This window comes from Dinoponera quadriceps, unplaced genomic scaffold, assembly GCF_001313825.1.
Source record: "Dinoponera quadriceps isolate SergipeBrazil2010 unplaced genomic scaffold, ASM131382v1 scaffold555, whole genome shotgun sequence".
NCBI classification, from domain to species: Eukaryota; Metazoa; Arthropoda; class Insecta; order Hymenoptera; family Formicidae; genus Dinoponera; species Dinoponera quadriceps.
The window spans coordinates 334,420-352,773 of NW_014554717.1; the positions used below are offsets into that span (position 1 = coordinate 334,420).

The following is an 18,354-nucleotide window of genomic DNA, read 5'->3' on the forward strand; positions in this document are numbered from 1 at the left end:
ACGTATCAGGACATATCTACTAATTAATTTATACAGCCTCCTTCTCGAGGCCGCACTAATAGAAACAGCACGGTGGTGCGCGGGGGAGAGGAGGGGAGGGGGGGAACAGACGACGAGTGGACGTATAGGGACAAGTCGGTACCGCACCACCGAGTGTGCGCGAGCGCGTTACAAGCGCGTCGGTCTCTCTTTCTCGCGACGGGCAACGAAATGGCGAGGTGTAACGAGGCGTGGAATTAATTTGGTTTAAGGACGAGTCGTGCATCACCGCGGGACAAGGAGATCGCGGCGACTCGCGCGCGTTAAGTGATATGATGCACGGAGGGCATTTTGCATCTCGCAACGGCAGGAGGCGCGTCTCTTCTCGGTAGACTGGGAGACTTCAACGCGTGGCTAAGCGTCAATTGAGAGATTTCGACGCGTGGTCATAAGCGATTCTTATTTACGTACTAGAGACTACCTACTAGAGACTTTGGAAAAATGATCCTACGTTTTAGCAAGATATAATGTAGTTATGCAACCAGAGAGATATCAAAACGGTTAGCGTTAATCACATAGTATTCAATACATCGAAAAACTTATTTGAGTTTAGTTGACTTATTTAGTTGACCCAAACAAAATTTTGTTAGAATATGCACAAACAAATATTTTGGTTGTGGAAACCAAAATGTGGTTTTCTCAATCAGAGGTTCATATCTCGGGAACGAAAATGAAAAAAAGTTTGGTCTCAGGGAACTAAACCTTTGGTTCAAAGAACCAAACTCTGGTTCCCACAACCGAAAGATTTGTTTGAGCACATATCAACCAAACTTTGTTTGAGTCAACTAAATGGATTTTCCAGCGTACTTGAAAACGTCTTGATACACTTTGGTACGCGCATCAAACGATCCCTATAATTGCCTTATGAAACGCGTTATTTCGCGCGACGTCTGATAGACTCAGCGAACGACTGAATTGCCGAGCAATTGAGAGCTTTACAAGTTGCCGATACGCATACGCTGTTCCGAAATAAAACCGCTAAAAATATACTCGACAGCAGGTAACGTTACAGTAAGTGACAATGGTGCAACGCGACACCGTTCAGACACCGCGCGCATTGGACACAAAAGCGATGAAACGGGCGTTAATATTATTTATATCAATAATTGAGTGCAGTCATGGGATGTTGTCGTGTATGTACGCACGTACGCGTGTGCACCACACGCACCAAACGCGCGTGTCGGTGGCCCTGCACCGCGGGAGGCCATAAAATATCTTTAATGCCTTTCCGATTCAAATTCGGCCCTTAATGGCCGTAATAGTCATCCGTACCGACGACGAGCGAGTCGAATCGGCCTTTGCACCTGTTTCACGATCCGTCCAGCGAGCGTGGGTGCACCGAAAAAATGTGCACGCCGGTATAACCGAGGCCTACGATGTTTAGGTCATCCTATTGTAGTCTGGATGGTTCTCAGAATGTGATCCTGCCAGGAACATTCGGGAGAAAAGGCGTAAAGGACCATAGAGAACTGCCCAAGAAAATCGTAGTGAATCTGAAACACGGGATTCTTCAAGATTTACTATTTTATAGTAAGAAACGTCTATTCCCTTTTAAAATGACAACGACCCTTCTCCAGAAAGAAATGGGTTTGCCTATCGGAAACATTCAACAGGCGTTGCTAATGGGAGTACAAAGCATCGAGAAATCAACGTGGAAATGGACTAACAATTTACTTCTCTTTTCTTTTCGTCGAAAAAACAGGCTCCGTAATAAGATATTGTTACAATTGGCTCGGCTCCCGCGGTCCGAAAGAAAGCGACACGCGACCGAAATAAGAAGTAGCGAATGGCAAATTCAGTTTGAAGCTATATCGATCGACCAATCTGTAAAGGCATGGCGTGACGTGTAAAAACACGTGCCTCGTTTGGTATATCGATCGGCTAACACAGTCCCACGATTCAGAGAAGGCAAGTCGGTCGGCACACGTGTCACTCTTATTATTCCTCCGCCTCCGACGTAAAAGTGAAATAACGCGTGCCTAGAGTGTGTTCGGAATCGCCCGTCTCCTTAAACGCGTAACATTAATTCACGGTATTTCGCAACATCGGGGGCGGCTCGCGTACTCCGTTACCTGGGAAGTGTTAATTAGCATCGTGTATCATCGTGATCAGCTTCGAAATAAAAAAAAAAAAAAAAAGAAACGCGTGGAACAACATCCTAGAAGAGAAAGAAAGAGAGGAATAATCTACCAGTCGTAGTTCGGGAAAAGCTTGTAATCTGATTAATCAGTTACAGCATTTAGTTCACGAACGGACGTGTAATTTAATGTTAATCAATTCAACAGCCATCCGTCACACGGCGCTCAGATGTAACGTCATGCCGCTATAGTATACCGGATTACATGATCAGCACACGCATACCTGCATGCATAATCGCGTGCCGTCGGTGTCGATAGCTCGCGAGATTTCTATCCTGTTTACGCGAGCCCGCCGGTGGGTCGCTACGCGCAGCCCGGACGGAATTCAACGAATCGGCGGATTCCGGCGCCTGTCGGAACGGACGTCGTCTTTGACGAGCGAGCGAGAGCCGTTTAGACGGAACACGGGCGGAAATACTTTCGTAATGGAACATCAAGGAAGATATCATCCGTAACAAGTCGAGGGATCGTGATCGACCGTCGAAGGAATCGACGTCGGTGTTTCTCGTCGGACGACGTTCCACCGCGTACGGACTCAAGGACACTCGACACCCTGGAATTCAGAACCGGTGGAACGACGCGAGCGAGCGCGCGCGAGCTCGTCGTGGAATTTTGTCATTTCTTGCCCATTGTCTTCGGCCCGCCGCGAAGAACGCGGCTTTCGCGCAATTACCCGCAAAAATGCGGAAAGTACGAGCCATATAAATTGCCGCAAAACAGCCGGCCGCACGATCCAATTAAGCGGAGTCGCGATCATGAGCGGAGTCCCTCCGCTGGCCGAGAGAAGGCCGAATAATCTCGTATCTCGTTGAGAACGCGGTACTCGATAATCTGCGAGATGTGCAATTTTCTCGCATCGCGTAAATGGCAACACAGCGCGAGCGTGTTTTCAGGTTCTCAGGCTCCTCTAAACTCGGAGTTCACGCGCGCACTCGCTCACGCCAGCGTCCTCGCTCGATCTCGCGATACATCATCGCGGGGTCGGAGCGCATCGGCGCGATTTAAGCGCGCCGAAAATTCGCCAAAGCGACCCGCGCCGAAATTTACGCCACGCGTATTTCACGGCCACCGTCGTGCCACCCGTCCGTTGCCCCTGCGAATGCGTTCATAAAGAGGAGGACCAGTTCGCCGAAAGTCGCGCGAGCGAGATCTCAGCCACCGTGGCTCGGCGACCGTGCACTTCGGGATACGTAGAGTGGAATGCGCGGGTTACGTAACGGCGTAAGAGCGACGATAAGTACACGAGTATACGGCCAAGAAGGATGAAGGACAACCCGCGGAGTGGAGCGTGGTGAGGAGAGGAAGCGCGAAGTACGGACAATGCGTATTAGGTTTACGTGAAAACGCTTTACTTGAAACGCAGTTCCCGCCGTGGAACTTGGAGAGCTTCGGCAGCGCGGAATAGCCCCCGGGGAACAGAGACATCGCGCGACGGAAGAATTCCAGAAATGTCGGCCGAACATCGGAGAAACTGCGACGCCGTCAAATTACGCATATACACACACACACACACACACATATACATAATATATGCTACGCGTCGAGAGGGAAATGATTGGCTAATTGGTTGCACCTGTTCCACGGGATACGTGAGAGAGCATCGGAAATAATTGCTAACAGCCGCCTAGGATAGATCCGGGACGCGGGATCCACGGCGGAATGAACGGATGAGCGACACTGGTTTCAATAAGGCAAGAACACGGGCCCGCAAACCGCAAGTCATGTTGGTTCATTACGCCGCCCCACGTGAGAGTAAGATGAGACTTCGAAACTAACGTAAGCCTCCCTGATGGGGTCCGCCTCGCGCGTAGCGGGGCTCAATAACGCGCTAAGGCCGCGACGCATAGTGCTCTCTCCCCTCCGGCTCTTTCTCTCTTTCTCGCCGAAAGGGGAGAAAAAAAGGAAGCCGCGGGATATTCCGCAAACGCGCTGTAAATTCTTCGAGAGATTGCGTCTGCCCGTACGCGCTTTGGGGGCATTAATTAAATCCGCATAGTCATGTCCGTGCACGTGCGAGCGCTAGACGACCCCTCGTCCCGTTGGAATTTCCTTTTTCGACCGCGCGAGCCGCGTCGAATCATATACACAACGCGCAAACGCGCGAAACTGGAAACTGAGAATGAAACCGGAAAGGCGAGTGTTATTATTTTATAAAAAAATTTGATGATCGCGGCTCTAAGTGATGTGCAATCGACGTTCATGGAATAGTGGGCAAGTACGCGGAAAAAAGATTCCTTTTTGATTTATGAATGAAATTTAATAAGATTTCTGTAATTTAAACAGATTTGTCTTTCGGAATGGAGCAAACAAACGAGTGTTTGATTCAACGAACAGAATTGCTTGGTTTCTCAAATAATAAATATCTTTACGTCAAATAACGTATTTCTCTCGTATTTTTACCCAAACATTATAATGGTTATTGTGAGAAATTATTCGAAAGAAACAGCACTATGTTAAAAGAATATCCAAGAACTTTTTTGTTTCAGTGGAACAGTATATTTAATATATAATGAAATCAATTTTTTTATCGAAAACGAAATATTATTTCCTATAAATAATACTCTTTTTTTCTATCAAACAACATTGTTTGTTCTAGTGAAACAACAATATTTTCATTCAAGCAAAATGATATTTGATATTAAATTATTTTGTTTGTATGAAACAAACGCAAGTCAAACAAACACGTAACACTGAATCTAAAGAAACCCTTTTCTCCGTGTGAATCCTGTGCGCGAAATTTTTAACGCGATATGATTGAACTTTTACCTAGCAGTCAGGCGACATTGATGAAAACCAATTCAGTATTCAACCATTCCGGCCGTTCGCCAGACTCTTCTCAGTGAAACTAAACGAACAAATGTCATTATTATTTTATTACCCGCAACGAGAGCTCGGTGTTTTGCGCGCCGTTCGAGGCTTATAATGGGAACCGTAGTCGTCTGACCGCGAATCCTTCGCGTCTGGTCGCGTATCCCAATGATATGAGCGCAATGACGCCGCTATAAAGCGCAGCGAGCGTCTAACGCGCTGGTTCCGACGGTTACGGTTAGCTCATCCGGCGGAGATAGGCCGAGAGCGAGGAGCAGTTCGCGCGTGCGCGCGCGTTATCTTCTCCTTGAGATTGACCTCGTGGAGGAACGTAGAAGAACACGAAGAGCCGGCCGGCCCTTCTTACTTCCCCGGCGCGGTATGATTAAATACGAGGAGGAAGCGCGGTCACGACGAAGGCGGACGCGTCTAAGATGAGTTAGAATCCACCGGCGGTTACGCCACAGCCCGTACGGTTAATTGGAATTTAGTGATCGTAAGTCGCGCCGCGCTCGCCGGCTACCAGCCAGTCGGCCGGTCGGCCGTTCGTCCGGTCGACCCCGAAGAGTCGCAATTTCCAGATTGCCCAAGCATCGCCGCTCCTCTCGTCGGCTACTCATGGGAAACGTAATACGGAGAATTGTCCACAGAGACGGGCGGGTTGCTCGCGAGGTAGATTTGCACTTACTCGCGCTTACGGCACTCGAGAAAAATAAGTGGCGAAAGTTCATACTACGCTGGTGCTCACGGACGGGCCGGCGAAGAGCGCGAATCGATGGGAATTAACGATGACGGGAAGAGAACGCTGATATTTACCGCGCCTGCGGATCGTCACGCCAATTAAACGCAAGGGAGAAGAGAGAAACGTCGAAGCGCGCGTTTCTCCGCTCGCACGGCCGGATGACGACACGTTTAATTTTACACCGCGATATCCGACATGGTTATTAGCAGGGAATTTATTTTTGTCAATTAAAACGTTCGCCGATGATCTCTCTCTTTCTCTCTGTTGACGTGCTTTTCGTTCACCGACGGCCCGACCCCGAGGAGATCTAACCGTCGTCGACGGCGCAGATGGTATCTGTACAGGTTGCGGGGATTATTATTTCGCCCTTTTCCCCCGATCGGCGATACGCGCTCGCGCGAGCCTGTCGCGAGGGATTCCCGCGCGCGCGCGCGCAAACAAAGTGATTCACGATATTAAAACGGCGTAAAGGATGTCGAGACTATAAAGATCAGGCGTGGAACGTTAAAGCGAACATTAACGCTCGGCGAGAGCGAAACCGCCGGACTAGAACGGCCCGCCGCGCGCTCTCGCCCGGAGGATTAATGATAATAATTTCAAATTCAAATTGACAGCCGCGGCGCTTATCTCCCGGCTCGATCCACCCCGAAATCCCGTGTTCGGGGCTCTCACGGGCTCGCGCGGGATTCGGAATACAACGTCGCGGGGATTCACGAGGGTCGGGTTATACGTGCTCGCGCCCGAGCGGCGATAGCAATCTACATCTTTAATTCCGCGGGTTGTCCGGTCTCGGCCGAGGTGGATTGTAAAGTCGAAACGTCAAAACGCACACCGGCCGGCTCTCGCATGCCCACCCACGTACGCCTTCCCTCACGTACGCGCGCACACGCGTGTGCTCTCCTCCTCGGTGCAGCGCTCGTGACGATTCCCAGCGCGTCCGCGGATAAAAAGGAATGAAAAAAGGCGAGAAGGGGAGAAAGAAAGAGACAGACGGAGGAAGAGTGAGTGAGAAACGCGCGTTTTCTGCGCGTATCCTAATTCTAGGTTTCGCGCGCGAGAGGAAACTTTTCGCTGAAGTGAGATGTTAATAGCGGGATAAACGCGCGTGATAGGGTATCAAAATAGAGATGTACAGCAACGCGATGTGGAAAGAAAGCGTGGGGAGGAAGAGGGAGAGAGAGAGAGAGAGAGAGAAAGCGAGAAAAAAAAGGCGCACACGCGTGCAAAGTGCAAGCACCGCACGTAAAAGCATAGTGAAAGGCATTTGCCCGGTGGGAGAGATGTTTGCATTAGCGCGACGACGTTGCATCGCATGCACCCAGCGATGCCGCGGGAGCGTGGACACATAGCCACGCTTGAATGCACGCGCGACTATATTCGCGTCCCCAGACTTTGTCCATAATTTAATGACTTTATCGCTCGCCACGATCATTTAAACCTGTCCTCGGCGCGTATTTCCGAAAGCGTCTCTCCCGCTTTCTTTCTCTCGCCAATTATGATATTATTCGCGCACATATCGCTGATGCACGCAGGTCAGGTGGAGGGTGGGAGAGGGCTGTGGAGGGGAAGCGACACACGGTGCTCTCTGATTTTTCTCGTGTAGGTTCCAACGATCGATCCGGCCCACGGATCCTTCATAGATCCGAGATTTACACGGAGGACGCGATATTATACGGCGGGAGATTTGCGCGGGCACTTTTACCGGGCGAACAATTTTGCGAGCGGACCGATCGCGCCGGGACCTTGTCCATAATTTAGCGAGTTTATCGCTTATGACGATCGTTTAAACCTGTCCTCGCCGTGCTTCGATGGCGGAGAGAGAGGGACAGCGAAACGGGACGGAGAGGAAGGATATTTTTCGCTCTCCTCGGCTCGGCTAATTATTCCTCTCGCTGGGTTTCATACGGCGAGAGAAAAATCCGCCGGGATTAAGCAAGCACCGAGCGAAATATCGAATGCCTATCGCGGCGATATTTCGCGTCCCCGCGGGAATATTATTATCATAATCTTAACGGGACGGCCGCTCGCGAAATGATTTGGCACCGTTCCTTCTGTGAGCTACAGTCGCGGCCAAAATCTCTCTCTCTCTCTTTCTCGGCGCATCCTGCAGTTCTACGCGAGAACGGGATTGCCGGCACGTAGGAGGTCAGATCATAGATCGGCGGATCATCCACAATAATCGGGCGATTTCCAGCGATGGAATTGACGCCGGGTGCCGTTTACGTTTCAGGATAGCCGATCCTGGCGTAGGTACGCGCGAAAACGGATCGAGAGATCGTGAGAGAGGGACGCACCGGAAGAGGATCGCTGGACCGAGCGCGGGATTGCATCTCTCGCTCGTTCGCGACCCTTCGCATCTCTCATACTCGCGCCGCCGTTAAGTACACTACACACACCTTCGCTTATCTAACGGAATCGGCACGATCACCCTAGAATCCCTAACGACGATATAGGCGATATCTCGCTCGCCGTAACGACTCTCTCCGGCTCGTGAATAACGCTTAATTGAGCCGGCGGCTCGCGTGCGACCGCATAATCCGCGTTGCGTTCGCCATTTCGCTGCCTCCGCGTTTCTATCATTTCTCGGCCGCGGCCTGAATGTCGGGAGAGGTAACGCCAACGAAACAAAACGGACGTGTCGGGGGGACTCGATATTAAGTGGGCCGATTCCGAAGCTTCGTTATGCATCTCGTTCGGTTTCTCTCTCTCTCTCTTTCTCTCTCCGATAACTCGGGCTCCTTCTCGCTCGGTGCCCCGTGGCCGCTACTTTGATTCTTTTTGCGCCTTTTGGAATGGGAAATCGCGAATCGCGACCAAAGACGGTGGCACGCGTTGCAGACAGACAGAAATGGAGAAGAAAGAAGCCCACGGTGAGAGGCGGACGCGACGCCGGAGTCGATGAGAAGGAGAGGGAGAGAGAGAAACGGAGAGACACGTGGAGGGAGTAAATGCGGGTAAAGAGACAGCGCCGATGAAAAACTGGGGCTGACATGTTAACGGCCAACAAGAAGCCGACTTTATTGGCCGTAAACGCAGCAATCTCTAAGCTGGTCTTATCCTAGTCCGGCCTGATGCAGCGCGCCACCGACCGCAAACTCCCTTTCAACCCCCCGTCTGTCGGTCGTCCTTTTTCTTTCGCGTCGCGACGTCCTCGGCGCTGATTCGAATCAGTCGCACGAATGAAAAGGAGATTACCTCGGGGTCGCGCGTCGCTAATCGCGCCGTTAACGTCGTGGACGGGAACGTCTTCCGCCGGTAATAACGGCGCGATTTTTCGAAGTATCGGCGACACGAAGGCGAACGGCGGCGAAAGGGGAAAGTCGGCCATCGGCGAGAGACGAGTTTTCTCACCGTTTCTCGCATCTCCCGCCGTCCCCCTTCCCTCCCCCGTCTTCTTCCTCCCGTACCACCTCGTTTCGTCTCGTACACGTTTTTTCTCGTCGGCCACGGGATTGCGGGGGACAGTTCGGGTCTTCGTATCTGTCTCGGTGTTAAGAAACATCTGTCGGACTGGCGGCGTTATCGCGCCCCCATGGGAAACCGGTTGCCGTATACCAATTTGGAGAGTCCGGCGAGTCGGAGAGTGCCGAGAGAGAGAGAGAGTCGTCGAAACTCGCGCGGCGAAATAATGTTATTAAAAAGAGCCGTGCGTCCAAAAGAGCGGCGCGCGGCGCACCGCGCTGATAACGCCCTTTTAAAAACGCGCGAGCCTCCGAGTCTTAATTGCGACTAATATAGATAGGGTGACCCGAGCGGAGCCTCTCGAGATGTCACCGGGCCGGACGTCGCCGTGAAGTTACGGCGCGCTGATTGACTGGAAATATTTTAAGTCGGGGTTAATTAGTCCGTGGACGGTCGCGCGCTTAAAGCCGCCTCGATGCTATAACGCGCACTCGGATTTTTGCATAATTGCCGACGCGCCGCGATTATAATCGCGTCGCTTATTTATCGCGAGGGACGTCAGGTGGAAGCGTCGCGCGTTTACAGCGCGCGTGCGTCGGCTCATTAACGATTTCTTCTTGGAAGGAACTGCGCAATGCACTGCGGGCTGCATCGAGCTGTGCGCGAGAGAGAAAGAGAGAGCCCCTCGGTGCCGTCAGTCCTTCGGATTCCTCCTTGCAAAACGGCCGACGGTCTTGCAACACGTTGATTAATCCTCCGTTATTATGCTTCACGATTTCCTCCTGAAATTCGAGCCTAAGTCGGCATTGTGGACTGGAAAGCGTCAGATAATGAATTTTAATTAGGTCTTAAGGCGCGCTTTATTCGCGCACGTTAGTGTGCACGCGGCGTTGTACCCCAGAGAAATACACACTCCCGTCTAACACCTGTCGCCGGGAGGATCCGCGATTGTGATTATGTCAGAGGCCGCGAGTACCCGCGGAGCTTCGGGATTGAGCAATAAATCACTATTACTCGTTATTCGATATAATTACGTCGTTTTATATCGCTTTAGGTCGTCTCTAGGATCGCCGGGAGAAGCTTGCGGTACTTCGTTTGGGTTACCCCAGCGGCCGCATCGCGAATCAACGACGACCAAAACGTACGACGTAGAGTAAGGGATCGCTCACGGTGCGTGAAAGAAGAGAGACTAATCGAGCGGATCGCGCCTTCAACGGACGAACGTTTAAGGTGTCCGTAACTATAGCAGCACCGGCGACCGCTCGGGTAAAGCGGGATGCGTAACATCATCCGTTTCGTTACGCTTCGAACGAGTGAGCGACAAGCTTTCGGCCGGTCGCGTCAGAGCTCGCGCCTCGGAATAAAATTGACTCTCTCGCCCGCTTATACTTTCAACGCAGCGCCGGGAGACTCGTTTTCGCACGCGTCCCTCGCCGCGAGCGAGAGACCGCGGCGTATTCACGTCGGACCTACGTGTGCGCCGCGCCGGCAGGTATGCGCCAGGCACCTCGTAAGGTCGCACGGGAAGGAGGCACTCCCGTCGAGCACCTGTCGCCAAAAGGATCCGCCACCACCCGTATACCTTCGCCCCCCGAGGATCTGCTCCCCGTTCGGGCCTAGGACCCGGAGGTGTGTACGGTCCCTTATCTTGGCGCGGTCACCTCGCGACATGATGGATCGGTGCATTAGCGCGCTGATTAGGCCCTCTCTCTGTGAACCCACTCGATCCCGCTTCTTCCTTGTCTCTTTCTCCGACTTCTCTTTACCCCCGAAACTCTCTCTCTCTCTCTTTCGTTTCCTCCCGCCTTCCCTCTGCTAAATATACATTTACATACCTTAAATTTACACGGCATTGTACGTTTTCACTATTTTAAAATATTCGATAGTACGTTTATATCTCCCGGATATATTTATGTGCAATCCGCTATAATCACACGTTTTTACGGAAAATGTCCCTTCTCGATCTAAAGACGGAGTCACTCAGCTGAATGTATTCTTGTATTATTCAAATTAACCGTTTTTGCGGACTAAAAACGATGAAATATTTTTGTAAGGATATTTTCCAAGTCGAAGAGGACAGGGGAGAAGCGAAGTGTATGCCGTGAAACAAGTCGATGCAGACTTCATCAAGGGACTCGACACTACCGCGAGATTCATGATTACAATCGCTATCCGGGAATCATGCAAATTCCTGGTCGGACAATACTATTATACTTCGATTCTTGGATTCCTCGATCCTTCGATTCTCCGATCGTTGCCTCCCGTGACCTTCCAGGAGCACGCATTTACTTCATCTGGAAGATTTCACGTTTCATGCCGGGCACAGCGGATTTGAGATTCCGCGGAGATCGCGCGGGATACAATTCCCCTCTCATTATTGTATCATTCGAAGCGCGGTAATTGCGGCGAAGCGACTGTAATATTATAAATGGCAACGTTTCGCTGGCCGCAATCGCTCATAAGTTCACATCGATGTCGGTGTCGGATATGCCGCGGGTGTACCGGTTACGATTTCGCAACGGATAATCGACAAAGAATTGTTTAACGACGCCCGGATGAAACAGCGAGCGCAGGTCGGATCTGACGCTCTCGTAACGCAACGGAGACGATGATGATGAACTTTGGTGCGCGAGACGTTGGGGTAAAGAGTAAAGCAATCGGGACGTGAGAGACGGCTAACACTCGCCGTGGGCAACACGGAGGAGATCCAGCCGCCGCGAGATTGACCAATTCCTCCCGGTCTATCTAGCATCTACTAATCTCGCGAGCGCGCGCGCGCGCGCGTATATGGCATCGGGTACTTGCCTAACAAATCTGCCAAGGAGTTGGGTGAGCGCGCGCAACATAAATAAGGGGAATCGAACATGCTGGCGAAATGTTAAACGTCCTAAACCGTGTGTGAATATGTACGCGTACACCGTAAATGTCAGCGCCGGGCGAACCTTTCGCGGAGATCTTTACGCAGCGCGCTCCGCCGAGGGAATACAAATTTCTTCGGCCGCGACGTAGGTTCGTGCCTGTCGATACGTACGTCGTATCAGAAATCTGGAATCCGCGGCCGCGGTGTATTAGCGGGAGTCCTCGGGTAAAACACACCGGCGGTATGTCGGGAACGACGGGATGCTATATTATATTACGTCGTGCGCGCGCGAGCGAGCGAGCGTGCGAATGCGGCGCGATAAATCACGCGTCGCTCGAGTTGATGCGGACGCGCGGAAGGAGTACAAATTCGCGAATTAATTGAATTCGTGTCGGGCACAGAGACGCGCGCGAGAAACGAGCGCGAGTAAGAGAGAGAGAGACGAACGTCGTCGTCGGGGGAAGTTTCATGCGAAGATGCATTAATTCCTTTTCATTATTTTCTGCTCCTTTTTGCTTTCTCTCTGGAGTATCGTTAACTTATTTTCAATGATCTAAAACTGGTTCCCCGCGCGCGACTCGCGATCGCACGGTCTCACGCGCGAACGACACGCGGCGATCTGACGTTTTTTAACGCGTCGGACGAACATCGGGCGGGATATCGAACGTGCGTAGCGGAAGAGGTATTTCTCGATGGAGCGATACCGTCTACTCCGTGTGTATCGTCCGTTTCTTTAATTGTAAGAACGCCGCGATCCGTCCGCACGGGCTGCCGCCCGGCCGATTCAATATGTACACGCGATAAGAGCGGAGCGCATATACATATCCGGGGACGATAGGCGCTGCCATGAAAATAAAAATGAACCGAAACCGCCCGGGTGTAATTCATCATCTCGGTGATATTAATGCGACTGCAGGCCGCTTTTGCCAGAACGTACAATCGGGTGCATCGTGTGCACGCGCTTGTATGTACGGAGTGACTTCGGATGGGCCCGTCTGCGGTGAGACGAGGTACGGGAGAGACAAAGGGAGAGAAAGAGCGAGGGAGAACGAGATAGAGAGTGCGGACATACGAGGAAGAAAGAAAGAGCGGGGGGGAGGAGAGGTTCCAAGGCCCTCGGGATGTTTTCGCAGATGAGAGGCGATACCGCGAGGGCCCTACCTGCGCAAAACTTTATTGATGACGAAATACGCAATCGGTGCGATCTACCACCGCGCGCGCTACGTACCTTCAATTATATATAAATAATTAACCTTCCACCGCGCCGACAGAGAGCGGGAGAGCGATCCGGCCCAATTAAATCCGGCGCGATGCAAATCGGTCGCGCAAGGATCGCCCGGGACCGACTTTTGCCGGTGTTTTGTGCGGAAACGCTTATCAGCCTGGATGGGGGGAGGCCGAGGAGAGAGAGAAGCCCGATGACAAGCTTGAATAATTAGCTCGATGTACGCTCTTTAACCGGCACGGCACGGATCTGCTTTGTAACGCGCGCCGTCTCCGCGCGCGAGCGTCTTCCGAGCGCGTTTTTCTGCGAGGTTCGCCGATAATTGACAGCGCGCAAAGGGAACAAAACGCCCGCCCCCTTCCTGTGCGCCGAAGGGCACACTCTCGGGGCGAGATTCCTAGAGAGCCTGATTTTACGACTGCGCGGTCATACGAAATTAGCCCCTTAAATCGACCGATTTTATTACGCAGCCCGGAGGCGCGGCGATCGAGTCGGCACGGGGGGGGGGGGCTAGGTTTTAAAATTCGCCGGAGATTTCTAACGCGACGAATGTCGCGGCTTAAATTATGCGACGCGTTCGCGCGTCGCTGGTTTTTCCCGTTTTAGCGCCGTTCTTCGCGCGCACGCATGTTTTTCACGTCGTTCCGCAACGAGCTGCGCGCGTCCGCCGCTCGTTGCGGAACGACTCGCTGATCAGGTATACACGGAATCGGCCAGCATCGGCAACTGCGGCACGTTGCGGCGGACAAGCAGGCGACTTCTGAATTAAAACGCGTCGATGGGCGATAGCGCAAAGCGTACATGTACGCGCTCTCATCCGCGTACACGTCTGCGTATCGCTCTCACGCCCCTTCCCCCCGCGTGAATTTCTCTCTCCGCCCTCTCTCTCTCTTTCTCGTCCCCCGGCTCTTTTTATCTCTCCCTTCTTCCCTTCCGTCCTGTCGTTGCCGTCTCCATTCCCGGTATCCGCCGGGAAGAAATATTGCCTGACCGGGCACCCAATATCGGAGCGCGTTTAGAGCGGCGAGACCCCCTCTCGAGAAACCTTCTTCACCCCGCCGATTCTTCATCCCTTCTTGATTTCTCAAAGAAGCGAGAGAGAGAGAGAGAGAGCGCCGTGGGCCGACGAGCGGTACGAATTGAGTCGCTCCTGTTCTCCAAGCGCGTTAGTATATATACTCGGAGTAACTAATTATGCAGATAACGACGAGCGGTGCAAGAATGAGGGGAGAGCACTCAGATACGAGAGGGCCCGGTCGCGCTCCGCTCGCCTACCTTTCGCGCCGTTTTCAACCTTTTTTTCATACTCCGCCACGGATACCACGGCCCCGATCGTCTGCTCCGCTTCTCTTTCCCCGAGTACACTCTAATGTCCGTGATAACGTTGGCGCGGCGGTACGGTTATTATATTTCTCGAGATACGAGAGGGGAGGCGTGAAATGGGATCGATCGCAGCATCGAAGGGAGCTCACTCCGACGCGGCCCGAAGTGCGTCGGTAAGTGGCCAAGTTCGATCACCCTGTCTTCGAATCTCGCGCGCGCGCACACACACACACAGAGAAGCATGTAGCGCGGACGCGCAGCGGAATAGAGTGCACACGGTAGTAAGGCGTAATTAAGCTAATTAGCAGGCTGCGTTTATTAAAAATATCAATTTACCGAAACCGAGTCGGGGCAGGTGATCGTCGTCTCTCTTTCTCGCGGTGCGCGATCTCTTCGTAACATCGTTATTAAGCCGAGAGTTAATTAAACGTCCGCGGTACATCACTGTCTAGTAACAAAGTATTTCCTCGCAATTTAGCGGCTCGCCCGGAATCACCCAACGGTGGTTTACCCTCGCGTTATCCATTATACTAAAATCTCATCGCGCGTCAAGTTCCGCCGTGGTTTGAAGGTTTTCGGCAGGATCCTCATAACGGAGCGGAGGATCATCCGGCCCGCGCGGGTATACCCCATAACGCGTCCAGGTAGTCAACCACACGGCGCATCGTGCGTACATATATACCCACATGTGTATATGTGTGCATATATATTTATATATATAGATTTATATATATATATACACACACACTATAACGAGTGCGGCAGTTTCTCATTAGCGCGGCCGCTTTTTCTGCCAACGAATTATGAATCGTTTTTATTGCTTTTAAAATTGCTAATCAACCGCTCGGCCATCGGGGGCAGTCCCGGACTCGTTATGCCGCGGTGCCCCCTCCCCCCTTCTTCCTCCACCGCCCCTTTCCTTCGCCGACACCTATATATACGCCCCTGCTGAATAGATATCCGACATTCCTTTATTTCTGCGTTCCTCTCGCGCGGCCGGCGCGTCAATTGCGCCGTTTAATGCGGACGCGCGGTTTGATTAATTAATCCTTGTTTGATTTAACACCCCATTCGAATTATTTCTCGGTTTAAACAGCGCCGATCGATACGATAGAGCGGCCTCGTCCTTTGTTGTTACCTAAACGCACGATCGTCCCCCCGAGTGTATCAGTACGATAAGTTGGATAAGATCTATGCATTCGCCGCACCCTCGGCACCTTTCGAAACGTCGTTTTCCTTATTCCTCGGATCTACGGAGGGATCGCGCGATTCCGCGAGCGATCCCGCCAAGATACCCGGTGGAAGGCCTCGTCGATCTCTCCCTCGTCTCGCGAGCGTAGCTGAAATGTCAGCCATAAATTTTCGCAGGCGCACGCGGCACACGACATTTCCTCGCTGTGTTTCACCTATTAACATAAAGCCGGCGAGCTGACGTGGCCGTCGGGCCCCGCGAGCCATCGAGTACGTCATATCCTGTCATAGGTTGCACGACGTTTACGCGAAAGAGTTACAAGAGAGGACAAAGGTTTGTACTTCATCGCGCGCGAAGGTATCTTCATCACTTTTCACACACGACAACGGCAATAATAGAGATAGCAATTACGAAACGTCCGATTTATCACCGTTCCGCCGACGCGCCGAGCCGCCGTTGGTCGGACGAATTGAAAAATTTCTAATTACGCTCGATGCACCGTTATGAATTTATACCGCGGTCATTATACATCGCCGTTGTGCCTGCCAACAGTACCGTAGCGCGGTGGAAAGCCGCCGTGATAGCGAGGCGTTTCTTCTTGCACCGATATAATCCGCATTAGCGGATACCGCGACGCGGACGTTATCGGCTCGAGTAGCGCTAAACGCGCGAAACGATGCTCAACTTGAAATTAATAACTGTAGGCTACATTTAGCTACATGATGCTGCTGTTACCAACGCGTCAGTTCAGACGCGTTGTTATTCGTTAAAAATATTTGAGGTGCTCCGTAATTTTTCACATCGCGTCTGCTTCCAGCTGTAAATTATAATTTGAAGATGCACGTGACAATAAGACCACCTCGACGTAAACGCTCTCGCAGCGATTCATAACTCAATTTCGCTTCAATTTTCCCGGTTACACAAACTGTGTCGTTATAACATCGGACATCAATTAGAAAGACCAGTCCTTGTCGAAGAGAATCCAGTAAAAGTGGGGTATAAGAGAGTTAATAAATATAACGATGTATCTCCCTCCCCTTCCGCCCCGTCGATCACACTGCTTGCGCCGCAGCCGCGCGCGTTATTAAGTTTTAAAGGAGATCGGCATGAAGATCATCGAGGAATCATCGCGCTCGGACCGATCGGACTCGGCCGACCGAGAAAGCGTATTCGCGAGGCGTTTTTTTACCGCCACAAGCTCGCCCGGCGGACCATTACGCCGGGCGGATCGGAGGTGTACGCCTTTTTTGTATCCAAATAATTTGCAATCTACCGCGTGGCACAGAACATTATTACGAAACATTGTAATTAGCCCGCAACTCCCCGGGCTTTTTTCGACGGCGTATCTCCGACGGCCGGCCGGCCGGCCGATGCACGCGGGTGTGCCCGAGCCTTCACGTGGATCCGGATACTTGGCGACTCCGCGAGAGGAGGTTGCCGGCGGAGGTTCGGACGTGAGGTGATTGATCGGTTCCAATATAATGAGTGCCGATAATGACCGACACGGGACAAGGCCCGGCGCGAACGGAAAGCGATGGGTCCGTTCGATAGGAGCCCGCGCAGAGGATGCACGGTCCTGATCCTGCCGAGTGCCGGACGTACAACGCACGCATACACTGCCCTCGTCGCGTCGCGGATTTCTACGCACATGTGCACACGCGTGACGTCGGTGACTCGACGGTTAGAAAATGGATAAGGGAGGTTGCGCGACTCGATATTCTTCTTTTCGGATCGAGAGCAGCGCGTGTCGCCACGGATCGCTCGAGGGTACCTTTCTCTCTTCCTTGCTCTTCGGGGTTTCCAGTCGTGTGAAGTGTTGCCCCGAGAGTAAATTAATATATTATACGGTAGTTATCGCGGCAATCTCTCTCTCTTTCTCTCTTTCTCTTGCTGTCTATCTCTCTCCAGTTCCGCGAGCGATGATGGATTCGTTTCTAACGGAGATATCTACGCCCGCGTGACACAGTCGTGCCTGTTCGTTAGAATGTATACACATAGCCGTGCTCGCGCTATAATATAATAAAGTGGCGAAGCGCGGCTTCAGACGACTTCCCAGGTACTGTATTATTCATCCGGTACGATGGATACAGAAGCATTCGCGGACGGGCTTATCTAGGAATCCGAGCGTGCACGCGCTAACGAAGCTACAGCAGCATATACCCTCGGAGCGGTTTTAACAAATGAAGCTCGAGCCTATTTCCCCTTGAGCGATTAAATGCATTCGGTATATATCGTACGTGCGCGCCTATCTATCAGAAATCTCGAAACGGTCCGAATCTCGAGTTAACTTCGCGGCCGGTCCTCCCCTTTACTTTCCGCCTACCGTCTCGAGGAGGTCACGAGGGCGTGTCGCCGCGAATCTGGCTCCGCTTTCTTTTGTCGGCGTTCGGGTGCTCGCTACTCAAGAGGGATGACGTGTCAATTTGCTCTCTCTTCGTTCCCTTCGTCGCGCGCCTCTTTACTCCCATCGCTTTCGGTGAATCTCCCTCTCGGCGCCGCGTCTTTCGCCGATGCCATGTACGTGCATACCCGTTGAAAGCGAGCGAGAGAGAGAGAGAGAGAGAGAGAGGGAAAGAGGGAGGCAGAAAAAGACCGGGCGAGGACACGCGGGGGAAAGAGCGAAAG

At 52.1% G+C, this 18,354-nt stretch overlaps 1 protein-coding gene across 1 annotated transcript in view; it reads left to right on the forward strand.

Moving 5' to 3' along the window:
* The first annotated feature begins 1,415 nt into the window (after positions 1-1,415).
* The window catches only part of LOC106741125 (protein dachsous), a 121,089-nt gene continuing 104,150 nt past the window's right edge, over positions 1,416-18,354 (forward strand). Inside the window, exon 1 of the mRNA XM_014612795.1 lies at positions 1,416-1,667. Coding sequence (XP_014468281.1) covers positions 1,416-1,667 — 252 coding nt within the window. The remainder of the gene's footprint in view (positions 1,668-18,354) is intronic.